Source organism: Haemorhous mexicanus, chromosome 1, assembly GCF_027477595.1.
Source record: "Haemorhous mexicanus isolate bHaeMex1 chromosome 1, bHaeMex1.pri, whole genome shotgun sequence".
Classification (NCBI taxonomy): domain Eukaryota; kingdom Metazoa; phylum Chordata; class Aves; order Passeriformes; family Fringillidae; genus Haemorhous; species Haemorhous mexicanus.
In genome coordinates, this window is record NC_082341.1 from 90,360,780 (window position 1) to 90,388,664 (window position 27,885).

Genomic DNA, 27,885 nt, shown 5'->3' on the forward strand with positions numbered 1-27,885 from the left:
CAGGGCCGGGAGCTGGACTCGATCACCCTTGTGGGTCCCTTCTAGCTAAGAATACTTTATCATTCTACGAAAAGCTCTTAAAATTTTGTCGGAATCTTTGGGTCTGTTTTAGATGAATAAATTTAATTTTTCCCTCCCGACAAGCCCTGATCCCAGACTCCCGGTACCCCCTCCGTGGCTAGGACAGCTTCTCCGCCTCCTTCTCTTCCTCCTCCTCCTCTCCGTCCCATTCCCTCCCCCGACCGGTGGTTCCCGAAGGGAAACAACCACGTGGAGGATGGCCCGGGGGCGGCGGAGGGGGTGTGCGTGTGGCGGGCGGGGGCTGGGCCGCGCCCCTCGGCGGAGGGGGAGCCCAGCGCCGGCTCCCGCCCAGCGTCCCGGGGCCGCCGCCGGCCGCGGTCAGCGCCCGTCGTACGGCCGCCCCATGGTGAGGGGGTGAGGGGGTGAGGGGGTGAGGGACCGGGGGTGGGCGGGGGCGGAGGGACCGGGGATCAGCGGGGCCGGGGCGGCTCCACTTTCGCTTTCGCTCCCCGTGCAAGCAAGGCGAAGGGAAGGGAAGGGCCGGGCCGGGGCCTGGCGGGCGCACGGTGAACTCTGGGCCGGGCCCTGCCGACGGGGCCCGTGGGAGCCGCGGCGCGCAGCGAGCGCCGGGCTCCCCCCGCGCTCCCGGGTCCGGGCCCTCGGCCAGGCCGCGGCGGCCGCCGCTGCCCCCGGCCCGGCCCGGCCCGGAGCCGGTGGCAGAGCAGCGAGGACTTGTCCTGCTCCCGGCCCTGCCCGGCGGAGGGGCTGGGGGTGCCCAGCCGGAGGTGCCCTCAGCAGCGGCTGGGCCCGAGGTTCTCCCGCGGTCCGGTTGTGGGGTGTTGATCGGGACAGAACATGTCACACCTGCTTGAGTTGTCTTGTTTACTTATTTACGTATTCTTCGCAGCGTGGCAAATTGTTAAGCCTGGCATTGCCCAGGCTTTTAAAGCTGTAAGTCAGAAAAAAAAAAGAAGTAGTTTAGTCTGCTTGAAGCCTTTATATAAGACTTGAACCCTGTCTCTATTTTTTATGCTTCTCCTTTTTTCACGCTCGCCTTGCTTTTCCAGGTCATGGTACAGGCAGGGTAGGCCTCCAGAACCTGATGGTCTTAAGCTGTACCAAGGGAGGTTTAGGTTCGACATCAAGAAGAATTTCTTCAGAAAGGTTAATTAGACATTGGATTGGGCTGTCCGGGAAGGTGTTGGAGTCACTGTCCCTGGAGGTATTTGAGGAAAGACTAGCTGTGGCACTTAGTGCCATGGTCTAGTTGACAGGGTGTTGTTGATAGGTTGGAGTTGATGATCCCAAAGGTCTTTTCCGACCTAATTGTGTAGTTCTGGGGTGAGACCAGTGGTGCATTTCAGTTAATACTGAGAATTCAGTATTAGGGCTCTGATTGCAGGTTGGACTGTTGTGGCCTCTCGTGGCAGGCATCAGCCCACTGCAGACTTGCTCCACCGGTTCGGCTTTGTGCAAAAGGTGTTCACGTGTTAGTCATTAGGTATTTTCTGCCCTTCTGCAGCTGGCTTAAACATACAAATCCAAGACAAAATGCCTGTTGTCTGCTCTGATTTCTCAAAATGCAGTCATGTGCCCTTGCCTTGCCTGGATCAAGTTTGTGTTGCCAGATATCCACAAGAGCACAGATCTGCTGGTAGCCACAGCCTGACATGTACAGCTGCTGATTCCGGATGATCTGTGAAGATCCCATACGTGTGCCTGTTTATCTCACTATTCAGTTTCATGTTACTTTGTGAACATGCTGTGGCTGGTGACTGTGCCTTATTTCAGCCTAACAAAGTAATTTTCATTTGATTCATTTTAGAGACAAAAAGTAAAAGATGTAATTTAGTCCTGAAGTGCAGTTTGGCTCTAGCCTACCAGAGAAGCATGTTCCTCACTAACTACAGGCCTCAGCCAAGTGGGCAATAGCCTCACTGCAATTGTGGGGCCAGTACCACTCTAGGAAATGTTTCAGGTCATCCTGAAAGGGAGAAAGCTGCTGTACGTCCTTATATTCTAGTTAATTTTATTTACAGGGAAAAACTTTTTGGCCTTTCAACCCTTATCAACAAGGCATTTATACTGGAGGTACTTTTTCTAGAGGCAGTGGTTGTCTAAAGTGTTGTGAGGGAATTAAAATCAAATCAGTGAATTACATTGTGTTTCCCTGAGCAAGCAGAACTTCTGAGGTTTGTTGTGTATTGTTGTACTGGGTTTCAAGGGAGAACACTCAGCAATTTAATGAAAGTTTATGAGTATTAACATTTGAGGTGTGTTAGCAGCAATTTCTGAAATTCATAGCAAGTAACAAGTATGTTACCATACCGGGGAAGAATTTTACTTCCAGTTGACTGCAACTATGTGACTTGTGCTGCTACAGCCTGCTTTGGATATGTCTTTTTTTTTTTTTTTTTTTTTTTTTTTTAACCTAGTGGACTGAAAGTTATTCTGCATCTCAGTCTTGATCGCTTCTGGATTAGTGTTATTTCAGTCACTGATACTCAGATCCAAGCACAGAGGGAATTAGCTTTCCTAAGAAGCTGAAGTTGAGTGCAGTGTTTTCACTTGCCTGAGGAGAGTGGTTTATAGGCCAGACATGGCTGCTACTCAGAGGGATCTTGACGGGATGGAGATATGGGCACACAGAAACCTCAGAAATTCCAGCAGAGGCAATAAGAAAGCCATGGACCTAGAACAGCTTGGGAAGACTTGATGGAGAGCAGCCTTACCGAAAAGAACCCTAGTCTTGTGGTGGTTAGGGGGCTGGAGCATGTGGCATTCTAGGAGAAAGAGAGGTGGGTTTGTTCACCCTTAAGAGAAGGTGAAGGAAGGGGAGATCTTGCTGTTGTTGGTAGAAGCTGTAGAGACAGGCTGCTCTTGGAGGTGCATGACAGTGTGATGAGGAGCAGTGGACATAAGCTGGTTTAGCTACAAGGAAGGTCTTCATGGTTGTGGTTTTGTTTTTGTTAGTTTGTTTGTTTTGAGCCTGGACAGTAGTCAAATACTGAAGGAAGGGCTCTAGTCAGTGAGGAGTGTCCATCCATGGAGGTGTTAGAACTTTACTGGACAAGGGTCTGTGCAATGACATCTGATTCAGCTTGTACTGGATGGCATGTGAAAATCCCTGCCAACCTAAACTGTCCTGTTACTCTGTGATTGCTGAAAGAACAGGCATTATTACTTTGAAATAGAGTTGTTAAAGTCATGCTTAGGAGAACACAAGTCCTATAAAGTATGGAAGGTTTCCTTGAAATTGCATCAGCAACAAGCAGAAATGCATAATATTAATTTTATTTATTTAATGTTAATATGATACGAATGTTAAAAAAAAGCAAGACATTGCATTGATAATTTATGGCTTAGAATTTTTGTTGCAGAAGCTACTATACTATTTGAGAGAAAATTAATCAAGAGACCTGATGAGAATGTAAAGAGTTTTTATATTTCTTTCTTAGTTTTTCGAACTTGCTGCGCAGTGAATTTTAGGCAGCAGTATCTTTAAGAGTAGACACTGTCATGGAAGTTACTTTACTGTCAGGAAATTCTTAATGAGAAGAAAATGACTAGCCAGAGCTCTGTATGCAGCCAAGTCTTCAAAATTCAGAATTCAGATCATCTGCCCAAGGCACATGGCCATTGTTTACATTAACTCTGCTTTCACAGTGCTCCAGATTGTAAGTCATCTAAACTATCAGTTTTGACTCTCATCAATCTCCAGATGTCATGAAAGGTTAAGGACAAAGTTATGGTGAATTTAACTTCATCTCTGCTGTATTTCTTCTAAGACAGCATGGGCTGTGTGTTTTTGGGAGTTCATGTTGTGTTACATGTTTGAAGAATTTGCATCAACACTTCTTCAGGATGATTCCGTATTAAGGAAAAGCATGACATGGCTATTAAATATCTTCAGGAAACCAATTTTTAATTAATTCTAGCTCATAAATGCATGGATTAGTGTATAAGCTGCCAGGAAATTAAATGTCTGTTTGAGGAGGAAGTACTGCAGTTTGGAGTATGATGCTTCTTATCTTTTGGACATTATTAAAAAAAAAAAGTCAGTTCTAGACTCAGAATAGAGTTCAGCTGTGATCTACGACTGCCTCTTTCAAAAGTTAGGGACTGTAGAGTCCAAGGTATAATAGAACATATTTTTTATCAACTTGCATTTAAACTGCTGTTTTTGGAATGGTGAAAAGAGTGAATCAATACAAAAGGTGTAAAGTTCTTTTTGCAACCTGAAAAATGTGAGGTCACCCATCCATTGCATGTTTATTTGAAGGTTTTATTAAATGCCTTGGGTTAGAAGGGGATTTGTAAGACAGTTTGATAGTGTGTCTTTATAATTTGAAGTGGATATGGTTTAGCAATGACTGCAAGGTCAGTTGATGAAATAATTTCCTTTTGAGGTTCTGGAAAAAGAAAAGATGTGTCATTGAAACCTGAAGGATTGACTTCCCCTAACTTGGTCTACTCTCAGTGAGCATTCAGCTTTCCACAGTTTTCAATTTCTCTGTTGACTGGGATAGATCAAAGGAGGAGAGTCTCCTGTTAGGATTCTGTTCTTCTGAAAAATGCAGCGTTGTTTTATTTGCAGCCATCTTCCTCCCTATACCAGAAGTGCTTTCCCTTTCTTGCTGGAAGATGCTTCCCACTTGGCTCCTTTGAGTTTGGAGCAGGTTTGTAGGTGTGCTCCCTGCAGCCTGCGCGAGAGGGCTGGGGCTGAACACTGAGCAGTTCAGTCAAAGACCCAGTGCCATCAGCTGGTGTCTGCCCCTATGTTGTCTCTGCCTGCAGGAATCACAGGTCTCAGAAAAACACCAACACCCTCCCTCTGCGTTTACACACCCTAGGCAGATGTGAGAAAAGTGATGTCTGATTTCACTGTTGGTAATATGTTCGGCTGTGTGAAAAACAATAATGTTTGTTAACCTGTTATGTTTGGCTGTGCCTCACCTGTACCAGGAGGAATATGCTGGGTTAATTACTTTAAATCAGTTTAGTTATGGAAAGAGGAAAATTAGGAAAGCTTTCTGATATGGTAGCTAATGTACTTCAGGTACTTCCATATAACCAAGTCAGCACATGTCTTTTTACTGACACTTGTGACAACACTTTCTCATAAGTGTCTTCTTTCCCCGTGTGTGCATTCAGCATAATGGAATTCCTTTATGTTACTCCTATGCTCTGTAGATAAATGCTATTACATACAATACTACACATCTCTCTTTTAGAGAAGTGAAACTCAAAAATTATATTTTACACTATGCAGGGAACAGAGTTCAGGCTGCTTGTGTACCTACTGGTCCTGCAAATATTTCAGCAGCCTATTTATATCCCTTGTTAGGTGATGCCTCAGTCATTGTCAGCAGGGAACATATGCAATATGGAGTGCAAATCTTCATTCAGGAGCCCTTAGCATTTCCAGGAAATGGAATTCCAAAATTAATTATATTCTGGTGTCTTTTCAGGACATGTTTTACAAATTTTAGGATGATTCTGAATTAAATTGGCAATATGTAAATTCTGATCAATCAAAGCATCTAATTGGAAGGTTTTCTTCAAACCTTTTTTTGTATCTTTATGCTGTAAAACATTTGCCTCTGCCTTAATTACTTAGCTGCTTTTTTTCTTCTTGTTAGTGTTAAGTTTTATGAAAAATGATCCCCGAAGTCTGCAAATAAGTAGAGATAATACATTTAAATGCAAACATCCATCCAGATATTAACACTGCTTCGTTGTGGTTTTGGGGGATATGTGATCATCAGAAAGACAGATTTATCTTATTTTGATTTCTTTAAAAAGTGATTCAAGTTTAACTTTCTTGTTTAATTTTTTGTTTGTTTGTTTTTAGGGGATTTTACCTTGTTGAAGGTATATTGGACAACTGTTGACTTGAAAGCTGCTTTTAGGATGTCTGAAGATGAGGAAAAAGTTAAACTCCGCCGAATTGAACCTGCAATTCAAAAATTCATTAAAGTGGCAATTCCAACAGATTTGGAAAGGTTAAGAAAGCACCAAATAAATATTGAGAAGGTTAGTGTTCACTTTTACTAATGTAGTTCTTTTTGCAGTATAGAAGCAGTCACACTGAAAGATTATGTAGAGTTTTTGATGAGAAGTTGATGACAAAATGCTTTGATTGAAATTTGGCTAAAGATGAAAGTTCTGTATTTGTGATTGTGTGCACAAAGGCCTTTACATTTGTAGTAAACACTGATGTTAGCCGTAGTTTTTTTTAAATACTTGTATGATAATTCACATTTTATATCTTTTGCATGAATTTTAGCCATAATGAATGTGTTACAGTACTTTTGTGAGCTGTCATGATGATTTTCTCTTCAATAGTTTTTGTAAAATTAACTTTCAGCCATGCAAACCAAACATCCCTAGAGGTAAAAGGATAATTTTATAGAATCTGATTCTGTTTATTTTACAGGCTACTTTTAAGCAAAAATCACTAATTATGTCCAATTGCTTAGAGCAGCAACATTATTTACTTATGATGAAGCCAATATCTCTAACCTCATTTCATGAATATTGATTTAAACCTTAGGTTCCAGAGATAGCCCAAACAATTAATCTCCTGAATCACTGTTTGAAGAAACTATAAAATCAATATATAATGAAATTTGACCTTGAATACACCTTTCCAGAGGAAGTGGCTACCATAAATTCATCATCATTGCTTCCCAACTATTTGAGAGTCCAACTTTCTGTATGACCATTTTGGAAGACTTAAAAGCTATAGCCCTAAGAAATAAGTTCTCTGTAATTCTTCTTTCTGTGTTTTCCCTATGAAAATTCTTGTTTTCTATTAGATGGCCTTTCACTCCAAGAGGGAATTAAATGTATGTGTATCCAAAAGAGGTACAGATGTCTATTAGTCTCTGTTAGATAACAGCAATTGACTTGGTAGTACATTGGTACTACACTTCCTATACTTGGTAGTACAGGAAGGTGGAGATTTTATTTGGCTTACTGCCCTAGACTTTGTTGGTGATATGCAACAATCCTTTAAAAAAAAAAAAAGTGCCGTCAGACACTTTTTCTCTCTTGCTTTCAAGAAAGAAAAATTTCATTTAATTTTTCAATTTCATTTCATTGTACCATTCATTTCATTATTTCAATTTCATTTCTTGTGCCTTTTTTTAAGGATGTTGTGTGAAACACTTTTTACCTTTGGCTGGGAACCATTGCTGCAGTGGGAACATATGTCAAGGTGACCAGAATGAGAAATGAGGGTATCTGAGTCTTCCTGCAGTCTTATCTGAGTGTGGACATTTGTGTAAGACATTTATTGAAGAGCTTTTAGCAGGAGATTTTATGACAAACTTTTGAGTTCTCTCCATGTCCACTGGATACTTTCAAGGAGAGGTGGAAGGGATCCAGAGCAGAAGCATGGAAATTTCTTTCTAAAGAGGGCTCTCAAGAGAATATTCATAGAGCAAAAGAGATAAAGTGTCTGAGAGTAACCTGATGTTTTGTATTTTTGTTGTGGAATAGAAACTATTTGGCTATAGCACAATTATGATTAAATATCACAGAAATATAGAACTATAGAGTGATTTGAGTTGGGAGAGAAACTTTAAAGATCATTTAGTCTAACCCCTGTGCCATGGGGTGGGAGCACATTTCATTGCGTCAGGTCTTTGCTCAAAGCCCCATCCAACCTAGGCTTCCAGGGCTGGGGCATTTACAACTTCTCTGGGCAACCTGTTCTAGTTCCTTACCACCCCCATTAGAAAAAAATTTCTAATGTCTATTCTCAGCTTCCCCTCTAAACGTTTAAAAGCATTGCCCCTTATGCAGTCACTGTAGGCCTTAGTAAAAAGTCTTTGTCTTTCTACTAAGCCCTCTTTCTTTACAGAAAGGCTGCAGTAGGGTCTCTCTCGAGCCTTCTCTTCTCCAAGCTGAACAATCCCAACTTTCTCAGCCTTTCTTCACAGGAGAGCTGTTCCAGGCCTTGGACCATTTTTGTGGCCCTCTCTGGACCTGACATAAGAGGTTAGGATTCCATAGATATTTTTACTTCCTGGACCTCCCTTAGTTTTACATGTATTTGTTCAGGATAAAATCATAGAATGTTAAAGGGTTGGAATGGACCATAGAGATCATCTAATCCCAGCCCCCCTGCCATGGGTTGGAGCACCTTTCACTAGGCCCAAGGCCTTACCCATACTGACTTTGAACATTCCCAGGGATAGGGCATCCACTACCTCCCTGGGCAACCTGTGTCTCACCACCTTCAGAGTAAAAAATTCCTTCCTAATCTCTAACTGAATTTCTCCTCTTGCAATCTGTACCCATCGCTCCTTGTCCTATCACTGCAGCCCCTGATGAAGTTTCCTTCTCTGGCTTCCCGGTAGGCCTCCTTCAGATTCTGGAGGGTTGCAGTGAGGTCTCCACACAACCTTCTCTCCTCCAGGCTGAACAGCCCCAGTTTCCACAATGAGTAATGTCAATACCATCTCTTCTCAAGCTTTACTATCCTTGAGGCCCCAGGGTGAACACTGTCCAGGAGTGTGGCCTACTTTGTGTTGCATTACTACTGAAGTCAACAAGGAGGAATTCTCTGACCACGTGAATGTCAGTGTGTTAAGTCATTGGATTCTTTGGGGTTGTCACTAGCATATTCTGAATTTTGAAGCAAAGTAATAAAACAATATATTAAGCAGATGAGTGTGCTGAACATCTCTAGAAGAAATTATGAAGAGCAGTAAAGGTTTCCTGAGGAATTTTTCTTAACTGGATAACAGGATTTTTTGTTATTAGTTGTTTGGACAATGTATTACAGTCAGCTGAAATTAAATAGGTGATTTTTCCCTAAAAGCTCAGAAATTCCTGTTTTAGTACTCTTTGAGGGATGACTTAATTGGAAGATCTACTGTTGATACAGGGCTTTCTGTCCATTTTATTTTAAAGAATGCTGGCAGTAATTTTAATGACATAGCAATTTATTCAGAGGTTATTATTATTCAGTTTCCTGGAAGAATGACATTAATCTGACTTTGTTGAACACTAAACCTTTTATCTTCCATAGCACTACGAAGTCCTAACATGAAAGAACTTTTTGCTTTGAAAATAAGTAGTAACTTTAGATTTCTCCTTGTACTTTAGGAAGCTGAGTAACTTATGATCCTTATTGCTGTGGCATCTAAAATTATGAAAATAATTATGGAAAGATAGAGGCTGTAGATAAAGTTTTTTTTATTGGTAACAAGGTTATCAAGAAATTGAGGAATTAAACTTTACATAAAAATACCTTGGAAATCATGGTAAATATTTCGACTTGTTATCTAAATAATTAAATAAATATCCTAATATTGTTTAATGTTGTAAATACATTCTTTGATGTTTCAGCACACATTCCAGGAATCACGGCTTCTACTTCTCTTACTTTACTACTCCTTTTCATGCTCAAGTCTCTATATTATTTGTGTCAACTGCCTGTAGCAGGCACTGATTCGTTTGATTGATGAAAAGTTTGATACGTGATAATATGCAAAACTCTTTTGCCAAACTTGCTCTCTGCTAATGCAGTAGTTAGTCTGGTTTCTGTCCCATGGGAAGTACTGTATGGATAGTTTCCCACTGAAGTTAGGTGCCACATCTGGCCTGGTGGTTCCTGTAGCTGTGTTTGTAACTATATAGAAATGTTCAGTGTAAATGTAGACAGCAGCATTGTGTAATGAATACCATTTTCTTTGTCAGTAGTATCAGATACCTCATTGTCCTATATGACCAGTACTGTTTATCCACTATTTCACTCCTCTCTCCTTCTTCTGCCATTTGTTCGACTGCCCACCAAGTGATTTATGCCACCGCAGTGTCAGGATGCAATATCACTTGGATGTTAAAAACTGATACTGAAATCCTGGTTGTCTGTAATTCACTAAAATACATTGTACAAAATTTTTCACAAAATGGATTACTGTTTACCTCTCTAATTTTGCAGTGGAACTGTTTATGACTCAACTTTCAGTTTTGGAAAATTAAAGTGATAATTTACTAAAGGTGGCTTTTTTTCTGCTTAGCCAGTGGGTAAAAATAGCAGTTCTAAGGATCCTTTTCCTCTGCTTTAGTATCAGAGATGCAGGCTCTGGGACAGATTGCACGAAGAGCACATCAACGCAGGACGAACGGTTCAGGTAAGGATATGAAAATGGCTGTGTTGCTGGTGGGGTTGAATCACAGACATGGTTCTGATCACCTCAGGGATAGAGCTTCAGAGGGACATACGCTTGACAGGTGGGTTTGACAAGCAAGCACACAGTTTTGCTTTACTTCATTTAAAAGTTTGGGATTTCCGAATTGTGTCCTATGAGGCAAATACAGTCAGAAATGTTTCTATATTCTTGAAAAAGCAAAAGTTTGGAGACTGTAATCTTTTGCAACTTTACTTTTACATTATTAAATTAGAAGACAGCTCTTGCAATAAGGGATACTAATTTTAACGTACGATTTCAGACATAGAGAACATCTGGACTACTAGTTTGGTGTGCACATCTGTTGTTAGGTACATGATATCATCAAGGGAGGAAATACCAGCACATTGTCAGCACAGGCATCATCTCAGTGACTCCACCTGTGGTCATCCGTAACTCAGCACACAGTTTCTAAACTGTTTCTAAAAATAGATAATGTCTTGATGAAAATGATGCAGAAACTCAGCCAAACATCAGCTAAATAGCACACAGGCTTAGTAGACTTACCAGTACAGAAGAACACGAGGACCACATCTGCCGCACAAAGTTTGCTGAGGCAGATGTAGCATCTGGTGGCTGTAACAACTGCACTGCCAGCGTTCTGGGGACAGACGTGTGTTGGCCAGGAGAGGCATCTTGCGTTGGTTTCACAGGTGTTGTTCAGAGGAGGGACCTGTCTTTGCTACTGTAAATGACCTACACTGCACGTGGACAAGCAGGATTTGTCAGCACAGGTGGCGTAGCCTTAAACCATTGCTCACAATTTTAATACTGTGAATTTGAATTCCCGTGTTTGTTTCAGTGTCTTACTGTGGGAAATACTTCTCTTGTGGGAAATTAGAACAAACTAAAAAAAAAAAAAAAAAACAAAAAACAAAAAAAAAACCAAACCACACCACCAAAACCAGCTCACCTCAGAAAGAAGAACTTAATCCTGACTGAACAACAGAATTAGATAATAGGCAAAGCTGGAGTTACATGTCTTTTTTGAGGAATAGTGAGCTTTTTCTTCAGTGTAGATGATATGAAATGACACATGAAATTCAGTTAATATTCCTGCTCATTGGAGGTTTGAGTGTGTGTTGATTTTTCACCAAGTACTTTTGAAATTTTAATACAAGTTTATTCTTCATATTCAAAGAGGCTTCCAAAGGTGGAAGTTCTGTTAAAACAATGGCATTTTAACAGGTGTGATGTAGTAAGCATGTGTTTGCTTATGTCTGTTCTCTAATCTGTTTTCACATCTGAGTTGTGGGCAAGGCTTCTCTTGCAGCTTTAAATTACCAGTATAATTTCTTTAGCAAGACAAAAATCTATCAATAATTAGAGAAAATAATTGTGTTGAAGATGTTATTTTTAGAAATTTAAAGTGCTTTAATTAGAAAACTGCTTATTTGTCTCTAGAAACATTTATATTTGTCTTGAATCTAAAGCTTGCTGTTTTTACTTGCAGTCAAAGTAAATTTTCTTAGGTTTTATTTAATGCTTAGTGCTTCTAGCTCTGGATACAGATCTAGATGCATTAAAGTGGTTCACATTCTGATACCTAGTGAGCAGAATAAGTATCTGGGTCCATGCAAGAAGAGCAGACTGGCTCTTTGTTTTAATTAAATAGTTAGGAGTCTGGAGTACTTGATAATAAATTATATGACATGTAGAATGTGTTTGCCGTAAGCTGTTTAAATGTTTACTGATGGACTTGTGATCTGTTTGTTTGCAAAGAAATCAGATTAATTATTGTGATACCAAATGTTCTCTGCAGCACACACTTTGCTCTCAAAATTAGATGTTGTAAAAATACATTAGGAATCCCTAAGTCAATATTGACCCAAGGCATCCGCCACAGGTTTTAGACAAATATATGCACAGCCATTCTACATTTAATCCATGTGCACATAATTAGCCATTTTTCTGAATTTTCAGTTTACCCAGAATAATTACTTCTGTTGTAATTTTGATGATGGTCAAAATTATAATAGAAGTATAGATGAGCGTAAATCTGTTTCTGTGCTTTCAAGTGACTGGGTGACACATTAAAAACTTCTATAAAGGAAGGTAAAGAAAACAGATAAATCTTGCACAGGGCATGAAGAGACCCTTTCAAAAATATTGAGAAAATAGCTCTTGTGTATCATGTATTAGTTTTTCTGAATGTGCTCTTGTACTTTTTCATTTTTATGGACAGTCCATGGACTTCTTAAAATGTTAGAGCCTGAATGAATTTGCAGTTTTCTAGGCTTTGTCTGCATACATGCAGACTGTACCACACAATTAGTTAATTACTGCATGGTTTAAGCTAATTTCAATGGAATGGCAGTATTTTGTTGTAGCATCTAAGGACTGCCCTGACCATTTTGATGATGAGGGGAAGGGAAATGCTGCAGGTACTAGAGAGGAAATAAGATATTAAACCAAAAAAAAAGGAAAAATGCAGTGGATGAACAGTCTGGCTTTAGTCTGTATTCAGCCCACAAAAAGAGACTCTGCAAAATATATTTAGGCTGACATAGTCCCTCCACTGTATTACTCTAACCTGGAAAGCTGCTTGAAAAATGTTAATCTATTTTTTCTTTTTCACTTTTATGGTTTCCAGTTCAGCTGAAAATGGTTTACAAGTTAAAGGTGGTTTCTGATCAGCTCTTTTTTGCATAAATCTTCAAAGCTCACATTGTTGGCTCAAGGTCTCGTATGGTTCAGGTCTTCTGTAACATTTCTAAAATGATCCTCAGGTACCTCTCTGGCATACTGTGTAGATATGCTGTGAGGGCATGAGGAGTAGTGTAGAAAACGTTATTTCTGCAGGAGATTCTGTGTGGTATCAGTGAAGGATCATGTAAAATCAGATCATTATCGCAGCCTGTGGCCATCTCCAGGGTAAAGATATCCTTAAACTCAGAGTTCCTTTGACCTAGGCCAAGAATTTTTTAAGACTTGAGGGACATGGAGTAGAAGTGAACTGATTGTGTGGTAGTGGTCCAAAAAAGCCAGATAACTGAGATATATAAACAGGAGAGCAGTCTGTGTGGTCTCTCCTACAGTCTCTTCAGTCAGCAGCAGCGGGATCCCAGGTAGAATAGTCTGTCCAGTTTGGGTACCACACTTCTAAGGAAGGCATGAAGTGAAATAGGGAGAGACCAGTGAATGCAGTCAGAAATTGAGAAAACAGGACTTCTGGTAAAGATCAACAAATCAGTTATTTTGCCCAAAGAGCACCCAACAGCATCGTGCTGTCTGTCTGCAAACATGGAGAGGATGGTTGCAAAGAGGACAGGCCTTTTCTTCCCCTATTTTGCATAGAGAGGATTAGAAATACCTGGTTGAAGCTGAGGCCAGAGAGATTTCTGTTAGACATAAGGAAATGCTATAGTATACTGAATTCTGGCAGTGAGGTATGAAGAAGGTTGTAGCTCTTCATGCAGAAGTCCTTTTAAGACCAGATTAGATAAACAGCTGACAGAAATAATATAGGGATAGTGGATCATGCATTGAAGGGATAACTTCCCAAGGTTTTCACCAGTTCTATTTTCCTACTGTTTTTGTGAGAAAGCCATTTGAAACAAAGATTTTTGTTTGTTTGATTTTGGAAGTTAATGGACCAAAATTGCAATTATTTTAAAGAAAAATTCTGTGTCTTTTGGGTTGCATTTGGAGAATGCAAAACTCAGGAGTCTTCACAAATGGAAAGAGAATTTTGTATTGTCTTCCTTGTAAGTAATCTAAGTAACTGTCCTCTAAGTAATCTTGGTTTTAAAAGTGCAAGCAGTTGGGATGAGAGTGATACACTTTTATGTTCTACCTAGAAATTAAACTCAGTGCCATTAAAATTATTATGAGAAGAAGTCACAGTCATTTGCATATCCATAACATTTGTGATGTTACACCCTGGTGAGCTCCTGGGATGTGTCTCCTCACAGCAGGGCTGAACTTTCCTGCTAGGCTGAATCCATTCACCTTCTGTTTAATTGACAGTAAGTGGAACACAAGTCCTCCCTTCAAAACCACAAAGGAAGAGCTACTAAATTAAATTTCACTAAATAAGCTAATATCATCATCTGATTCCTCCATCTTCTTGCTCAGAAATATTTCTCTTTGATTAGCGAGGTAATAATGAGCAGTGGAAGTGAGGATCTGGTTTAGCCATTCCTTAGGGTGAGTACTTCATACCTCTTCAAGCTTCTGTTCAGGATCTGTGCAAACTCCCATCAGCCAGTTGTGTTGTGTTGGTCACTGCACAAACTTGTAATTTGCCCCAGCAGCAGCTGCAATGGCACAGATACCAAGTAAAACTACATTTTAACTCAATTTCAACTGCAAAGTTCTCCTTTTTCTTTAATAGAAAAAGAAGCTGCTGTGGAACCATTGTTATCTCACCCCAAACTCACTGTTGTCACTTCACTGTTTTTGTTTGTTTGACATGTCTTTTTTTTTTTTTTTTTTTTGGTCTCCATTGTTGCCAAAGACAGGATAATATTAGTAATTTTTTTTTACTGAAATAAAACATCATGATCAACCTCAGTCCTTTGCATGGACTTCTAGAAATTAGATGATTGAGTGTTGTGATTTGATAGTCCCATTTTGTTACTTAAATGAAATTCCAAGATTCTGTAAACCAAGAATTTTGGCACATGGTGCAGTATGAAAGTGGTGACATTGTCATTTTCTGGGTACATAGGGGCACACCATGGGGGGAAGATACCAGGAAGCAGGAGGTAGACTGAGATGAGGAATGGATGAAGAAGGTTACTGGCTACCATGTTTCTAATTCAGTTCAGTGTCTTCCACAGCTGGGTTTTTTTTAATCTCTCTTTCTTTTAATTGTCAAGTGGTTTTACCTGAAGTTAGTCTTGAATAATGCATCCTAATTTAGATAATAGTACTCTTAATTTAAGCATACAGTATAATCTAATCTAATCTTAGTAATTTGCCACATGATTTTAACAAATCAATAGTTCTTTCTTTGGAAGCTTGTGCAACAGGTTGTTGAATAATTTCCTTCCTTCTTCTCTAATTATATTTTCTGCTATTTTTTTCATAAATACTAAAAGCAATTAATTCCACTAGTGTATATAAATAAAATTAGTTCCATCTAGACCTTGCTTTTCCAGATAGTCAGTTTTACCTGTCTAAGGCATTATGTGTACCTGGTTTGTATTCTGGAAGAAAACCTTTCTATATCTAACCACTCATTGGTGTCAATCCATTCCGTTGCTCTGTGGTGAGAAGAGTATTCAAATTAATTGGTAAATAATGTGACAAAGAATAGAATGTATTGTGTCACTGTAAAGTAATGCAGAGAATGTATTTTTATTAGTATTTTTTTTATAATTAGATAAAAACTCTGTCCTAAATAGTAAGTGGTGTAATTTAAACTGTAAAATTTGTCTTTTCATTTGTAGGAAAAGAAAATTTGTGTGCATTTTTAAAGTCCGGGCAATGAAAAGCCCCTTTATTTTTAATGCAGAAGGAAATTTATCTCATGTGAAAGGCCTGTACACATACTCTTCTTGCTAGTTGTGAACAGTTTCTATCTCCTCAGAAGTCTTGTAACTAAAGAAGTATTTACATGTTTTATTAAATTTGATATTCCAGTCAAACAAATGTATTTGTTGTTCAGCTGAAACAAAAAATAAAATAAAGAAGTAAATCTTCTCCTTTGCTCCTGAAGTTGTCTTCACAAAATGAAAGTTTTGATGTAGTGGGGGGTGATGAATGCTGTATCCTGAGGTCCTATGGTCACCATAGTCATTATTATAAAAAAAGCAAATTTTGAGAAGCACTCACTTACTTTACTCAGATATTATTGCAACTTGTTGCAACTTGTGTAAATGTTTTGGCAAAGACCTAAATTGACAAGAGAAACAGAAATAATGTCAGTGATTACACAATGAATTAATTAGTTAAATACTTTAATTGAAACCCAAAATAAAACAAACTGACTTGGAGCAGTGGATAAAATACAAAAATGACAGTCACAAAATTCAAAATAGTGGTGGTGGTGGCTTCAAAAATGATTCTTCCTTGATTATAAAGATGATAGGTGCTTCCCAGGCACTGGAGGTGTCTGGTGTTTTCACACAGTAAGCTACAAAATAACTCCCAATACTCTTGCAGCAACTCCGTGCCAATATGAGAGAGATGGAGAAGCTGTGTTTGCGAGTCCGGCAGGAAGACATCCCAGTTCTGCAGAGAATGATAAATCCCATTAAAGAGGAAGCTTCAGTTGCCATTAAGGACTTCCTGCAGCTGCATTCTGAATCTGCAGAAGAACTTAAAAGGCAACTCAAAGGACAGGAGGATGCCTCTTTAACCAGATCTGCAACTCTAGGAGAAGGTAGTAGAATTTACTTTCTGTATTTATTGTATCTCTGTAATTGTATCCAGTGTGCAATTTCTCTGACCAGTATAAATGAAGTAAACAAATAAGACTTCAGTTGAAGAGTATTGTTAATGAAGAAGTAGATTTCTTTCCTTAACCACACATTTACCAGCCCTGTGACTGAATTTTGATAAGCAGAAAATGCTTAAATATCTTAAATATTTATGGCCTTCTGTGACAAAGGTCCTGCACCCCTTGATCTTGAAATAGTGGACTGTTCATAGGAAGTAGAATACTTTTATTTATGTTTTAAGTTAGCTTGGCTTCTTTTGTTCCCCCTGCAAATCACTTAATCATGTGCAAGTAATCATTTTGGCCATTTTCATTGAATTAGTGAAGAAATACCAGGAAGATTATATGACAGTGTAATACAGCATTGATGAAATATATGGAAAAAGAGAAGCAAATTCCAGGTAAGGAAGAACGTCTCTTCCTTTAACATTTTAACTTGGTAACTGACAAGAAAGAAGTATAAATCCATTTAAATAAAAGATTTTGAAAACAGACTGTGACATGCTAGAAATCAGATATGTCTGCTGGTCTTCCCTCCTTTCTGTATAAAATGTCTTTCAATCTTTGTTCTACCATTCTGTCTTCAGGAGAAGTCTCTGTTATGCCCTGGTGCTGGCTAGTGCTTTCTCCTGATGATCTTTGAGAAGGTTGGTTCCATCAGGATTAAACCATTCCCATATCTGTAATTATTTTGATTGCTGCAGTAGCAGTATTACTTAAAATGATTTGAGCATTTCATGTGTCCTAAAATCGAAAGAGCATTCTCAGTCAGTAGCAGTGTAGAAGAACCTGCTGTCAGATTTGAGTTCATGACCATTCTTGCTGCTGCATGCAGAACAACAAGAACTCTTCAAGTGTGATTAACAAGCCAGTGAACCTCGTGGTTGAGCAGGGAGAAAAGGAGAATTGACAACCGGGCTTGCTTTCAAGAATGTCATGTGCAGTAGTATCAGAAAACCTTGTGAACATGAAGATAAATCATGGTCACAGAACTCTTTGGGTTAGAAGGGACCCTTGACCCATCATCTAGATCCAAGTTTCCTGCCATGGACAGGGACACCTCCAACAGACCAGGCTGCTCAGATCCAACCTAGCCTTGAACTCTTCCAGGGATGGGGGCATCCACAGCTTCTCTAGGCAGCCTGTGCCAGTGCCTCACCACCCCCATTGTAAAAAACTTCTCTTACAAGGCCAGTAGAACAGACTGAATTGGTTTCTGACATAAAAATCTCAACCTCTTCAACACCTTCAACATGTTGTAGTTAGTAATTCAGTAGTTTGTTCTAATATCTTCATGGATTTCAAAGTCTCTTCTCTTGCAGTCCTCTGGGACCGCCTTATTCAAGTTCTCAAAAATACACTTGAAATTTCAAAGGCTGTTTTTTAAAAATGCTCTAGAGTGAATTTCATCAAACCTTCAGATCCTAAATAGGCCTAGCTCATCCAAATATTTTTAACCTGTTCTCTTTATGTTTCAGCCTCTCTCTTTCTTTTTTATTTAAATTAATTGCATCAAATACCTGCTTAAAGCTACCTTTTTTTCTGGCAATGCACTTACCCATCCTTGGTCTTCCTCTAACTTCAAAAACATTCACAGGAACTTCCTTGCTACCATTAATGCCCCTTGGTAGTTGCAATATATTTATGTCCTGGTCTTCCTGATATTAACTTTCCATGCTTATATTTTAACTTGTACTCATATTGTATGTCAAATTCTTGACATCCAGGGCATTGAAGAGCACTTGCTGAAGCCATAAACTTCTTCCTCTGCGTCAGGACAATTTGATGTCATCTTCAGCACAGCCTGTTTTTAGTGTCTGCCAGCACTTCTGTAGTCCTTTATCTTTTAGGAACTTCTTCCACATAATTTCTGTTAATAACTTTACCCTATTTGTTGACATCTCTTTTGTGGAGAGCTCATTGTCTTCAATATTCAGTGATTCCCTTCATATTTATTAGCTATTACCTTCAGTCTCTTTGTGTGCTCGTCTCTGTTATGATCAGAACTAAATTTAAGATACCTCTTCTGTTGGTGACTTTCTGCAGTTGTTCTCAGTACATTCCAATGTTTCATTGGAAAGACTTCGTTCTGGCTTACTGCTTCTCTTTTTTACACAATTACATAGGTAGCAAATGGGAACTAGAGTTTAATTTCAAAGAACAAGACTATTTCTGAAATCTGAAATATCTTTGTACTACAGAGGACGTAGAATGATGGAGATGAGAAGAACGGAAAAAATATTACTGGAATGACAGGCATCTGCAAGTCTGCTAAGGAATGTAGAAATAATTCACCCTATTTAAAGTGAAACAGACAGGCAGACAACTAAATACAATTAAACAGTTTTTTTTTTCAAGTTTGCCTGCCTGTGCAAGCAGCCCTGTTGAATTGCAAACCCAGACACAGCGTATTGCCTGTTCTTTTGTGCTTAGAGGCTGCAGTCCTGAAAGCAAATCTTGGCTGTTGATCTTAATCAAAGGAAGTTCAATATGTGCCCGTTCTTTGTAGCATGTTGCTTCCCATCTGGTAGAGAAGGAAGGAGTTTACAAATTCAAATCTCCCATTTAGAAGGCATGTCAGTGATATGATACAGTCCCTTCCCCCATTCACCATCCTCAACTGAGGGCCAATAGAAATGGAATTTAATTGCATATTAAACAAATATTAACAAAAGGTGAGACTCCACTCATAAAATTACTAAAATCTTTTAAGCAACATATTGGATCTTACAGAGCATTAGATTTTTATCTCGAGTGTAATGAGGTGTAAGGCTCCTCTGTGAAATCTGCAGAGGTATTTTGTATTATTGTATTTCTGTGGAGATGCTGTATAAATGAACTGGTAGAGTCACTTCCATTCTCGATTCTATTAAAATTGGTTAGACTTGATAAAAAGTGAAGTAGTGAATATAAATTTCTTACTCATACTTTCAGCCCAAATGTGACCACTTCATACCCTTCCTGTTCTTTACCTTAGTTTTTAAAGTGAATAAAAATTTTCATGAGGAATTGTTTCTCACTGATTTTTAGTTACTACAAAATTATAACATGTAAACCTACCTACAGTTTTAATTTATTTGGAATGTGTGTCACGCAAAACCTTGGTTTTACAACACTTTCAAGGATATGCTTTTCTACAGTAGGTCAGCAGATTGTTAGGAACAGACCAGAACAAGGTCTTGGGAGGAGGCAGCTTTGCTTAGTGAGATTTTTATTTTGCTTTTGAATTATGAATACTTAAATTTTAACCAACTTAGCGTGCATGTGGTTGATTAGGGAAGAGTACACGTTTCTGGGCAGAAGAAACTTGATTTTGAAATAGGATTGTGTAGGATTGAAATGAAATAAAATCCTCAAAACCTGTGATAAATGTCAAGAGTATGTGGCAGAACAGTTTTCTCAAAAAATGCATACGTTTGGATATGTAATTAATTATATTGAAAAGGGGAAGGGAATATTTTAGAATTGAGTATACAGCCTTAATTAATCTGAGGTTATTAATCAAAAATATGTTCTGGAAGAACAGGTGATGATTGTAGAACATGAAGTGCCTTGCATGTCTGGATTCTTAAAGGAAAAGGGGTAGAAATACTTAAAAAGAAAAACAAGCCCAAGTCAAGCCCCCAAACTGCTTAGTGCATTCTTGTTACTCCGCTTACTTAGGAATTATGTCTAAATATCAATTTCATTCATGTTAGACTTGTACTGAGCTGAGAGTAGGAAGATTGAGTCCTTCATCTATTTTGAGATGTTGGGATAAAAATGTTGAGAAATGGACAAATGTTATGAAAATGTATCATTTTTATTTTATCTTAAATTGATTCCATGAATAAGCATGCACTGATTTTTTTATGAATATGATTATATTTATTTGTTTTCCATTGGACATATCTGTTGTTGTAACAGTTATATAATATTATTATCGTACCTTGGCACAATTGTTGTATCTAAAGATTTTAATACAATATTTACACTTTAGTATTGTTAGATGTAATAAGCTTTCTCTTGGGACTGCCTTCCCAAGGAAGGAAACACCAGTGTCCTGCTGAAGGAGTGATCTCCCTTCAGAAACTGAAGTTGCTTGAATTGAGATGACTTTGCACTGAGTTTACATGTACACCTTCTCCAGTCTGCCTTTCAGACTCCCAAGCTCTTCCTCAGTCCTTGTAGTGACAAGCCATACTTGTTTGTTGTTTTTCTTTATTGCCACTCAGTTTGTTGTCCACAATTACAGGCATGTCCATGACATCTGCAGTGGCTCTGGAGTGGGCTCTGACTGGAGGAGGGGTGTGTGAGCCCGTTCATGTATCTGCTCTCCCCAGTGCTACTCACTGTCTGTCATTCCCAGTTTTTAACACCATACTTTGTCCAACTGCCTTCTGCGTTCGGTCCAGGTGATTTAGGGAGGAACATGCTTGAGAATATCTTGTGTACAGCACTGAGCTGCAAATGTCTACCATCCTCACAGTACCATTTACACAAATGATCCAGCATGGAATGCTGGGTACCACATTACTTTCACTGCTTTTGCTTTGAAAGCTTTTTCCTTCAGCATCTTTTAGATCTCAATAGCTGAAAATCAAACCAGTAGCATGATAATCAATCATAAAATGAGTAACTGTCTTTTCAGTTTTGGGAGCACAGCGTTTTTATGTGTCATACGTAAATGAAAAGTTCTTGTCCCAAGCCCAGTTTTCTCAGCCTGGTCGATACAAAATGAATTAAATGACCTTGAATTCAGGAGTATAATTTAGTATAATTTCAGGACTAGTTGTGAAAATGTGCTGATAGAAATGAATCTATTTCTTTGTCAATAACATCCTTTTAAGAAACTGTGTAGTGCTGTAAGGCATCTCCCTATATGATCTTTTTTGGGGCTGTTGCTTGGCTTGAATTAGTTTAAGTATCAGGTTTCCCTTGAGGAACTTCAGGAGTGAGAAATTCTGCACACCACCTGCCATCCTGGTTCAGTGCATTTATTTATAAACATCATGTTTCTCATTCAGAAACTTTATATAACACAGAAGTGAAGGATGGCTCCCAAAGTTTGATCCAGATCTACTCCCGCCTTCCCGAAATACCTCAGGAAGAAAATGCAGCTGAGTCCTGGGAAAGTTTAGAAGGGGTATGTTGGAACTCCCTCCCTGCCATGTTGGTGCTCTTTGTTTTAGCAACTATCACAAAATAACATTTTTTTTTATTTGCAGGACTTGGTTGAGCTGAGCCAGTTGGTGACTGAGTTTTCTCTCTTAGTCTGTGTAAGTATTAATTCTGCATTCTGTCCTACAGCATCTCCTGCAGAAACAGGGTGCAAGGGTAACTCCTAGGAGGGGTTGGGTGGGGACAAAAAAAGCTGAGGATTTATCTCTTCTGTGATTCAGGCTCTGCCAGGGTGACACTTTGAGGAGGCAGCAGTCTCCTCTTTCAGCACTAGTGCTGGGAGTTGCTCCCAAATTCTTGTCAGTGGAGCAGCTACGATGTTCCTGCCAGTGCACATGGCCACGAGCTGAACCTTAGCAGAAGCTCTGCTGTGTTGATTGCAGACTACTACCCTGGTCCTATTAGTTTTTACAATTTCTAATTGTAAAGGTGGTGACAGCTCTTACTGCACAGGGTGTGTGTTTGTCAGGTATCTTTTCTCACTTAATCAGGAGTGCTAGAAAAATCCTCACTGTTATAATACCCTTTCTCTGCTCTCAGTGTGTTGCCAAAATGTCGGTTCCCAATGTTTAACTCTTCCCGTGCCATAGGGAATTTAAATGCACAATTCTCATCTCCTGCGAGAATTCTTTAATCTCTTTGCTATTGGGTCAGTAGGGATAAAGAACCTAGATTTTATCTTTAATGTGGAGTATGTGCTGCTTCATCTATACAAAAAAACCCAAGTAAGAACCATTAGACTAGAGAGGGACTGCAAAAATGTTCATTCAGTATTCTAAAGAGTAAAGGAAGAGGTCCTGTTCCCAGGACTTACTGGATTTTGCACTTAACCATCATTAGATATAATAGCAAGCATTTAAGGTGGGTGGACTGCATTGTAGATGAATACCAGAGCTAGTGTACTCAGCAGTTTCTGACTTAGAAAGAGGCAAAAAGTTCAGAATGCCTTTTATTTTAAGCTGAACATCAGCCATCTCATTATTTTGTGACATAAAACAGCCGGCGTAGTGCTCAGATTAGAATAAGAACAAACAAACCCACAGACCCCTTTATCTTCTGCTCCAGTGTTCCCTGGGAGAGACTGCAGGGGAACCTGACTGACTGCATTTGGAGAAAGGATAGAATGTTTTTGTAAAATCAAACAGTAAAATACAGAGCAACATCAAGTATATTTTCTGTGCTGTCACTATTTCTGAAGTCATTGTTCTATAATGTTGTAATTAAATACTTCTTAGATTTTTTGATGCAGCTTTGTATATTGTTAGTACTGATCTTATAAATGCTCTTTGTAGAATTTTTTTTGAACGTGAGACTCAGCAGGAAACAAAACAGGCTACTTTGGATTATTTTTCCTTTTGGACTGTGAATTCCTCTGTCTATAGAAAATATTTAGAAATCATTTTGAGTTGTTTTCTCCAACTGCAGCAAGACATTGTTTAATATCCACCCCATAGTATTACTTAATAGTTTAGATTTTTTTGAAGTTAGTCTGTAGCTTCAGCAGAGTTTAGCAGATGCTAATCATGGAGCACCACTAAGGCTGCCGGGTGCAGATGAAAGCTGCTGTGGGGCCCTGATTACAGGCATTAAAATGGTGTGTATTGGCTCACTGCTGCTTCCCAGCAGGTTCCCTCACTCATAATTCCTTTGCATCTAGTCCCAGCAGGAGAAGATTGACAGGATTGAAGACCATGTCAACAGTGCTGCTGCGAATGTTGAAGAGGGAACCAAAAACTTGGGGAAGGTAGGGATCTGCTCCTGCTGGTGAATCAATGGTGCTCTGCCTCCCAGCCACCCTCTGTATTAACCCCATTGATCTGCCGTCTTTAATGCTGAGGGAACCAGCAATTAAGGAAATAAAGAAGAAATGACCCACAGGTAGCAGGGAAAAAAAAAAATCAATCTCCCTTGTAATTTTCTATCGCATCCAGGCTGCTAGAAAATACAATTATTTAATTTTGGGGGGGCATTTTTAAACACTCTTTGGATGGTTACTTTGTTTTACCTGCAAAGACAAGTGCAGAAAGTGACTGGCTCACAAGAATCACATAAACATTAAACAAGAGCCTGATCATAACCTGTCATTTCCATCCTCTTCCATGTCAGTTGCTAAATAAACCCCAGAGCTGCAGTCAGACCCATCACTGAAAAGTCTGAGCATTTTCTCAGTTTCTGATTTGATTTAAGGATGGTGACCAGTGTACACAGCAGCTAGAACCACGTGAAAGGACTTGGTTCACAACTGCATACACAAGACAGGATTTTGAATTGGTGTTAGCATGTTCTGTCATACTTTTTTTAAATACTAATTTTTAAAGTTTATTTATCACTGAGCATTCATGTCATTGCCAAGAGCAGTGAGGGGAAAATGCACATCGCCACAGGCAAGTATTCTAACTATTTTTTTTCTTTCCTTTACAGGCTGCAAAATACAAGCTGGCAGCTCTGCCTGTGGCAGGTGCAGTCATTGGTGGAGTGGTGGGGGGTCCTATTGGTCTCCTTGCAGGCTTCAAAGTAGCAGGAATTGCAGCTGCACTTGGTGGTGGGATTTTGGGCTTCACAGGTGGAAAATTGATACAAAGAAAAAAACAAAAAATGATAGAGCAGGTCTCTTCCAGCTGTCCAGAGCTTTCTCACCAAAGTGCCAAAAAATCCAGCTGAAGTATAGATTCATTATGGCCAGGAATAACAGTGTAGTAGTTGAGCTAATGACAGACTTGCAGCCTTATGCTTTATATACAAGGCTGAGTTGTGTGAATTTTGATGACAGTTCTGTTCCTTGGGAGGGCTGAAAAAGTTGTGTCAGAATTTCTCTTTTCAGACACAGTGATATCAGTCCTTTGAAAATTATATGGATAACTTTTAATTACATAATTCTTAGGTAAGCTATATTCACAGCTGTAATAATGAGTGACAGGTGCTTCATGCCAAATTTGCACAAAGTGTCTTGCAGACAATGCAAAGAGATACTTGGAAAATCCTAGTGCTTTCCCATGAATGCCATGAGAAGCTGGAGCTTTTATTGTAGTGCTCCAAAGAAAAGGAAATAAATGCCATCATTCTTTCACGCTCATAGTATTTTAAATTTACCTTAATTTATCTGGATTCCCAAACTCTTCCTGTTATTCTCCAGGATATGACTGACTATGTCTGTTTAATAGTACACAGGGAAGCGTGTGCTGTTGTAAGAAAAGGTGAGAATGCTGAGTGAGCAAAGTGGAAAAAAGTTATGTATATATCACATCAGCACTGGAAGCAGCTTCTCCCCTTTCCATGCAAGGCAGTTAATTTGTAAGCTCCCCACCTTGCTCAAAGTGTAGTTGTGAATTGAACAGTCTAAGCAGCAGCCCTGCAGCACTGCTACTGGAAGGTAATAATTTTCCATAGCTGTTCAGCTCCTTGGCTTGTCCTGAGAACACTATACAGGATGAAGAGCCAGGCTCTGGCATTCTGAACCTGAAGCCTCACATGAGGAAGCAGCGCTTATTGCAAGATGTTGCCTTTGCTTCTCCTGGAGCCCAGAGTGCCCTGGTGGGAGAGCTGAACAGCTTCTCTGGAGCGCAGTGCTGCAGCCAGGCCCGCTCCCTCCACAGGCTGTTGCCCCTCAGGGGTGGTGTGAGGTCCCTTCATGCTGGCAGTGCCAGCTGGCAGCCCCAGAGGTGGGGATGGTGTCGGAAATGTCAATCTGATAGAGCTTACGGTGTAAACCACTCCTGTTTGGGCAGCTGCACTCTTGCTTTACTCTCCACTGCTTCCACCCACACTGCAGTGTAGCTGCTCAGCCTCTTCAAGATTTTGGGACATGCTGTGGAGCCTGTATGGAGTGAGATGCTGGCAGTGCTTTTGCTTGCTTTTTATAGTGGACACCTGTTATCTTACCCTCCTTAAGAAGCCTTTTGCTTCTGGAGCTTTGATTGTTAAATGCAAAAGTATTAATGTGTTGTTATTGTCATATAATTGTACAATTGTCACATAATTTACTGTTCTGAACATGGTCCTACCTCCATCCTTTCAGGACACTTCCCACACTACTACTGCTACTGTTAGGGGGAATAGAAATTGAGGTTGGGAAGCCGCTTTTTGAAGCTTTTAGATTGGTCAATTCATCCTGAGCTCTGCTTGAGTTGTTTTCTTAGGTGCAGAGTGAAGTCAGTATTGAGATAAGGCTCCCTAGCAGGGAGGGTCCAGGGAAGTGTACTATAGAAAGAGCTCCCTTTCAATAACCAGTACTTTGATATCATCACTGGAAATCACTGTCTGCTAATGACAGATGATGGGGTTTTGTGCCTAGAGACATTTTAAGCAACTGTTAGTAACAGCACAAATAACTTCTTCTAAGCAGTGCTTCCTTATTACTTTTAAAATACTGAAATTGCTATCAGCCAGAGCATTATGTCTATTTCAAGTAGGTCTGAGATTCAGGGAAACAATGTGTGCAAGAACAGTTTTCACAAGTAATTGCAGACATTGTAAAAACTGCATGTGTTAAAGCCTCGGTGCCTGTACTGGTAAAATCAGCTGGAGTGCAAAACATGACCTGAGTAATTCAGCTCATTTGCTTCTGACAGGCAAAAAGCCCTTTCCTTTCAATGCATCTACTTTGGATGTAAACACGGTTAATGAGCTTGTAACAACTTCATAGTAAGGCTGTTCATTCCTTTGATATTTATTTTCTACATTTAAAGGAAGACACTAAGAAAAAAAGTGTTCCTAATCAGAAACTGGTTGATTCTTTGTATGATCTTCAAATGCGCTCTCTGCTTTCCTGCTGTATGCTGTGAAACCTCGTGCATTTAAATGACAACAGCCACATCAGTGATGATGTGGACTCCATCCTCTCCCCCCCAAGCTGGAATTATGCCAGGACAATCTAAATTCATAAGACTGAATTCCTGCCCCAGCTTATACAAATTCAGCTTGGTGTGCACTCATTTTATGAAATGTCTACTACAGAAACTATTCTTCCCCCTTGCATCCTTGTGGAAGCAATTTGAAATCATTGTGTACACACTAGATGTGGGAGACTGTTATTTAAGCTATGATATCTTAAAATAGGTGGATTATTTACATATGCAAAGAAACATCAGCATGTGAGTAACCAAACTAGCAATTAAATTGCTAGGCATGTTACTCGGAAGAACTGTAAGATATAAATAATTCTTTCAGATAAAATAAAAGTTTTTGCCTACAAGACTGGTTGGAGCATTTACTGAGAACACCAGGGTTTATTTCCTTTCAGCATCTAAAAGATTAATCCCTCCCAAATTTTATATTATTAAAATAATTGCACTACCAAGATACAAGAATCCTGTAATGAGTTCCCAAACACATACTTCAGCTATCAAAATATTTACATTGACTGAATTAATATAAGTTCCTAAAATGTCACAGGCATCCAGAAATGTGGCTCAGAAATGGACTCAAGTTCAGTGGAAGACAGTTTGGAATGGTTTTGTTCCCTAAGGAGATAACACTGATATTTTTGACAACTTCTGGAAAAGCTGGGAGAAGTGTTAAAGGGAGTGGGAAGTTGAGCACCAAATGGTTAAAACCACAGATGCAGATGATCAGAGTGGAAGGGCTCAATTTGAAACACAAGTTGGATTTTGACAAGTACTTGGCTTTCCCAGGTAAAAGCTCAAGTGCCCCTCAGCAGAATGGGCAAGCCCAGCTCAGTTTTACCTGTGCAACCTCCTGCCTAAAAAGAGAAAAGGCACTCGAGCACTGCAGCTGGGTCAGTGGTCATCAAGAAATCAGGTCCAACTCCAATGAATGCATACCAAAATTACTTGAGCATGTAACTGTCATAAATCTAACCATCAGCCTAATGCTGGGGATGCCAAAGCTCTGGGAGCAAGTCCTTACCCTCAAAAGCAAACTTGAATTAAGGCAGGGCAGAGGGGGCTCACTTCCTAGCTGAAAGCACCAGCCAGTGCAGCAGTTATAAATCCCATTCCTCTGAGAATCTCAAGGAAATATAGGAGCCTCAAAGGAGTGAGGTAAGTAGTTGCAGGTATCAAAGAATTGACTAAAATTTCAGGTGCCAGAACTCCTCCAGAAGTTGCATAACACAACCTGCAGATTAAAGTGTCAGCCTTAAAACCACAC

At 39.5% G+C, this 27,885-nt stretch overlaps 1 protein-coding gene across 2 annotated transcripts; it reads left to right on the forward strand.

Moving 5' to 3' along the window:
• Positions 1 to 279: 279 nt before the first annotated feature.
• Positions 280 to 26,968, forward strand: STX17 (syntaxin 17). 2 transcript variants are annotated; one of them, XM_059855780.1, is made up of 8 exons: positions 280 to 427; positions 5,876 to 6,057; positions 10,107 to 10,172; positions 16,341 to 16,560; positions 21,624 to 21,742; positions 21,825 to 21,875; positions 23,435 to 23,521; positions 24,199 to 26,968. In XM_059855780.1, the coding sequence occupies exons 2-8, from the start codon at positions 5,935 to 5,937 to the stop codon at positions 24,436 to 24,438; spliced, it is 906 nt and encodes a 301-aa protein (XP_059711763.1). In that variant the 5' UTR covers positions 280 to 427; positions 5,876 to 5,934; the 3' UTR covers positions 24,439 to 26,968. The 2 variants fall into 2 exon arrangements, with proteins under 2 accessions (XP_059711763.1, XP_059711772.1); XM_059855789.1 differs by lacking the exon at positions 280 to 427 and adding an exon at positions 815 to 972.
• Positions 26,969 to 27,885: the final 917 nt, after the last annotated feature.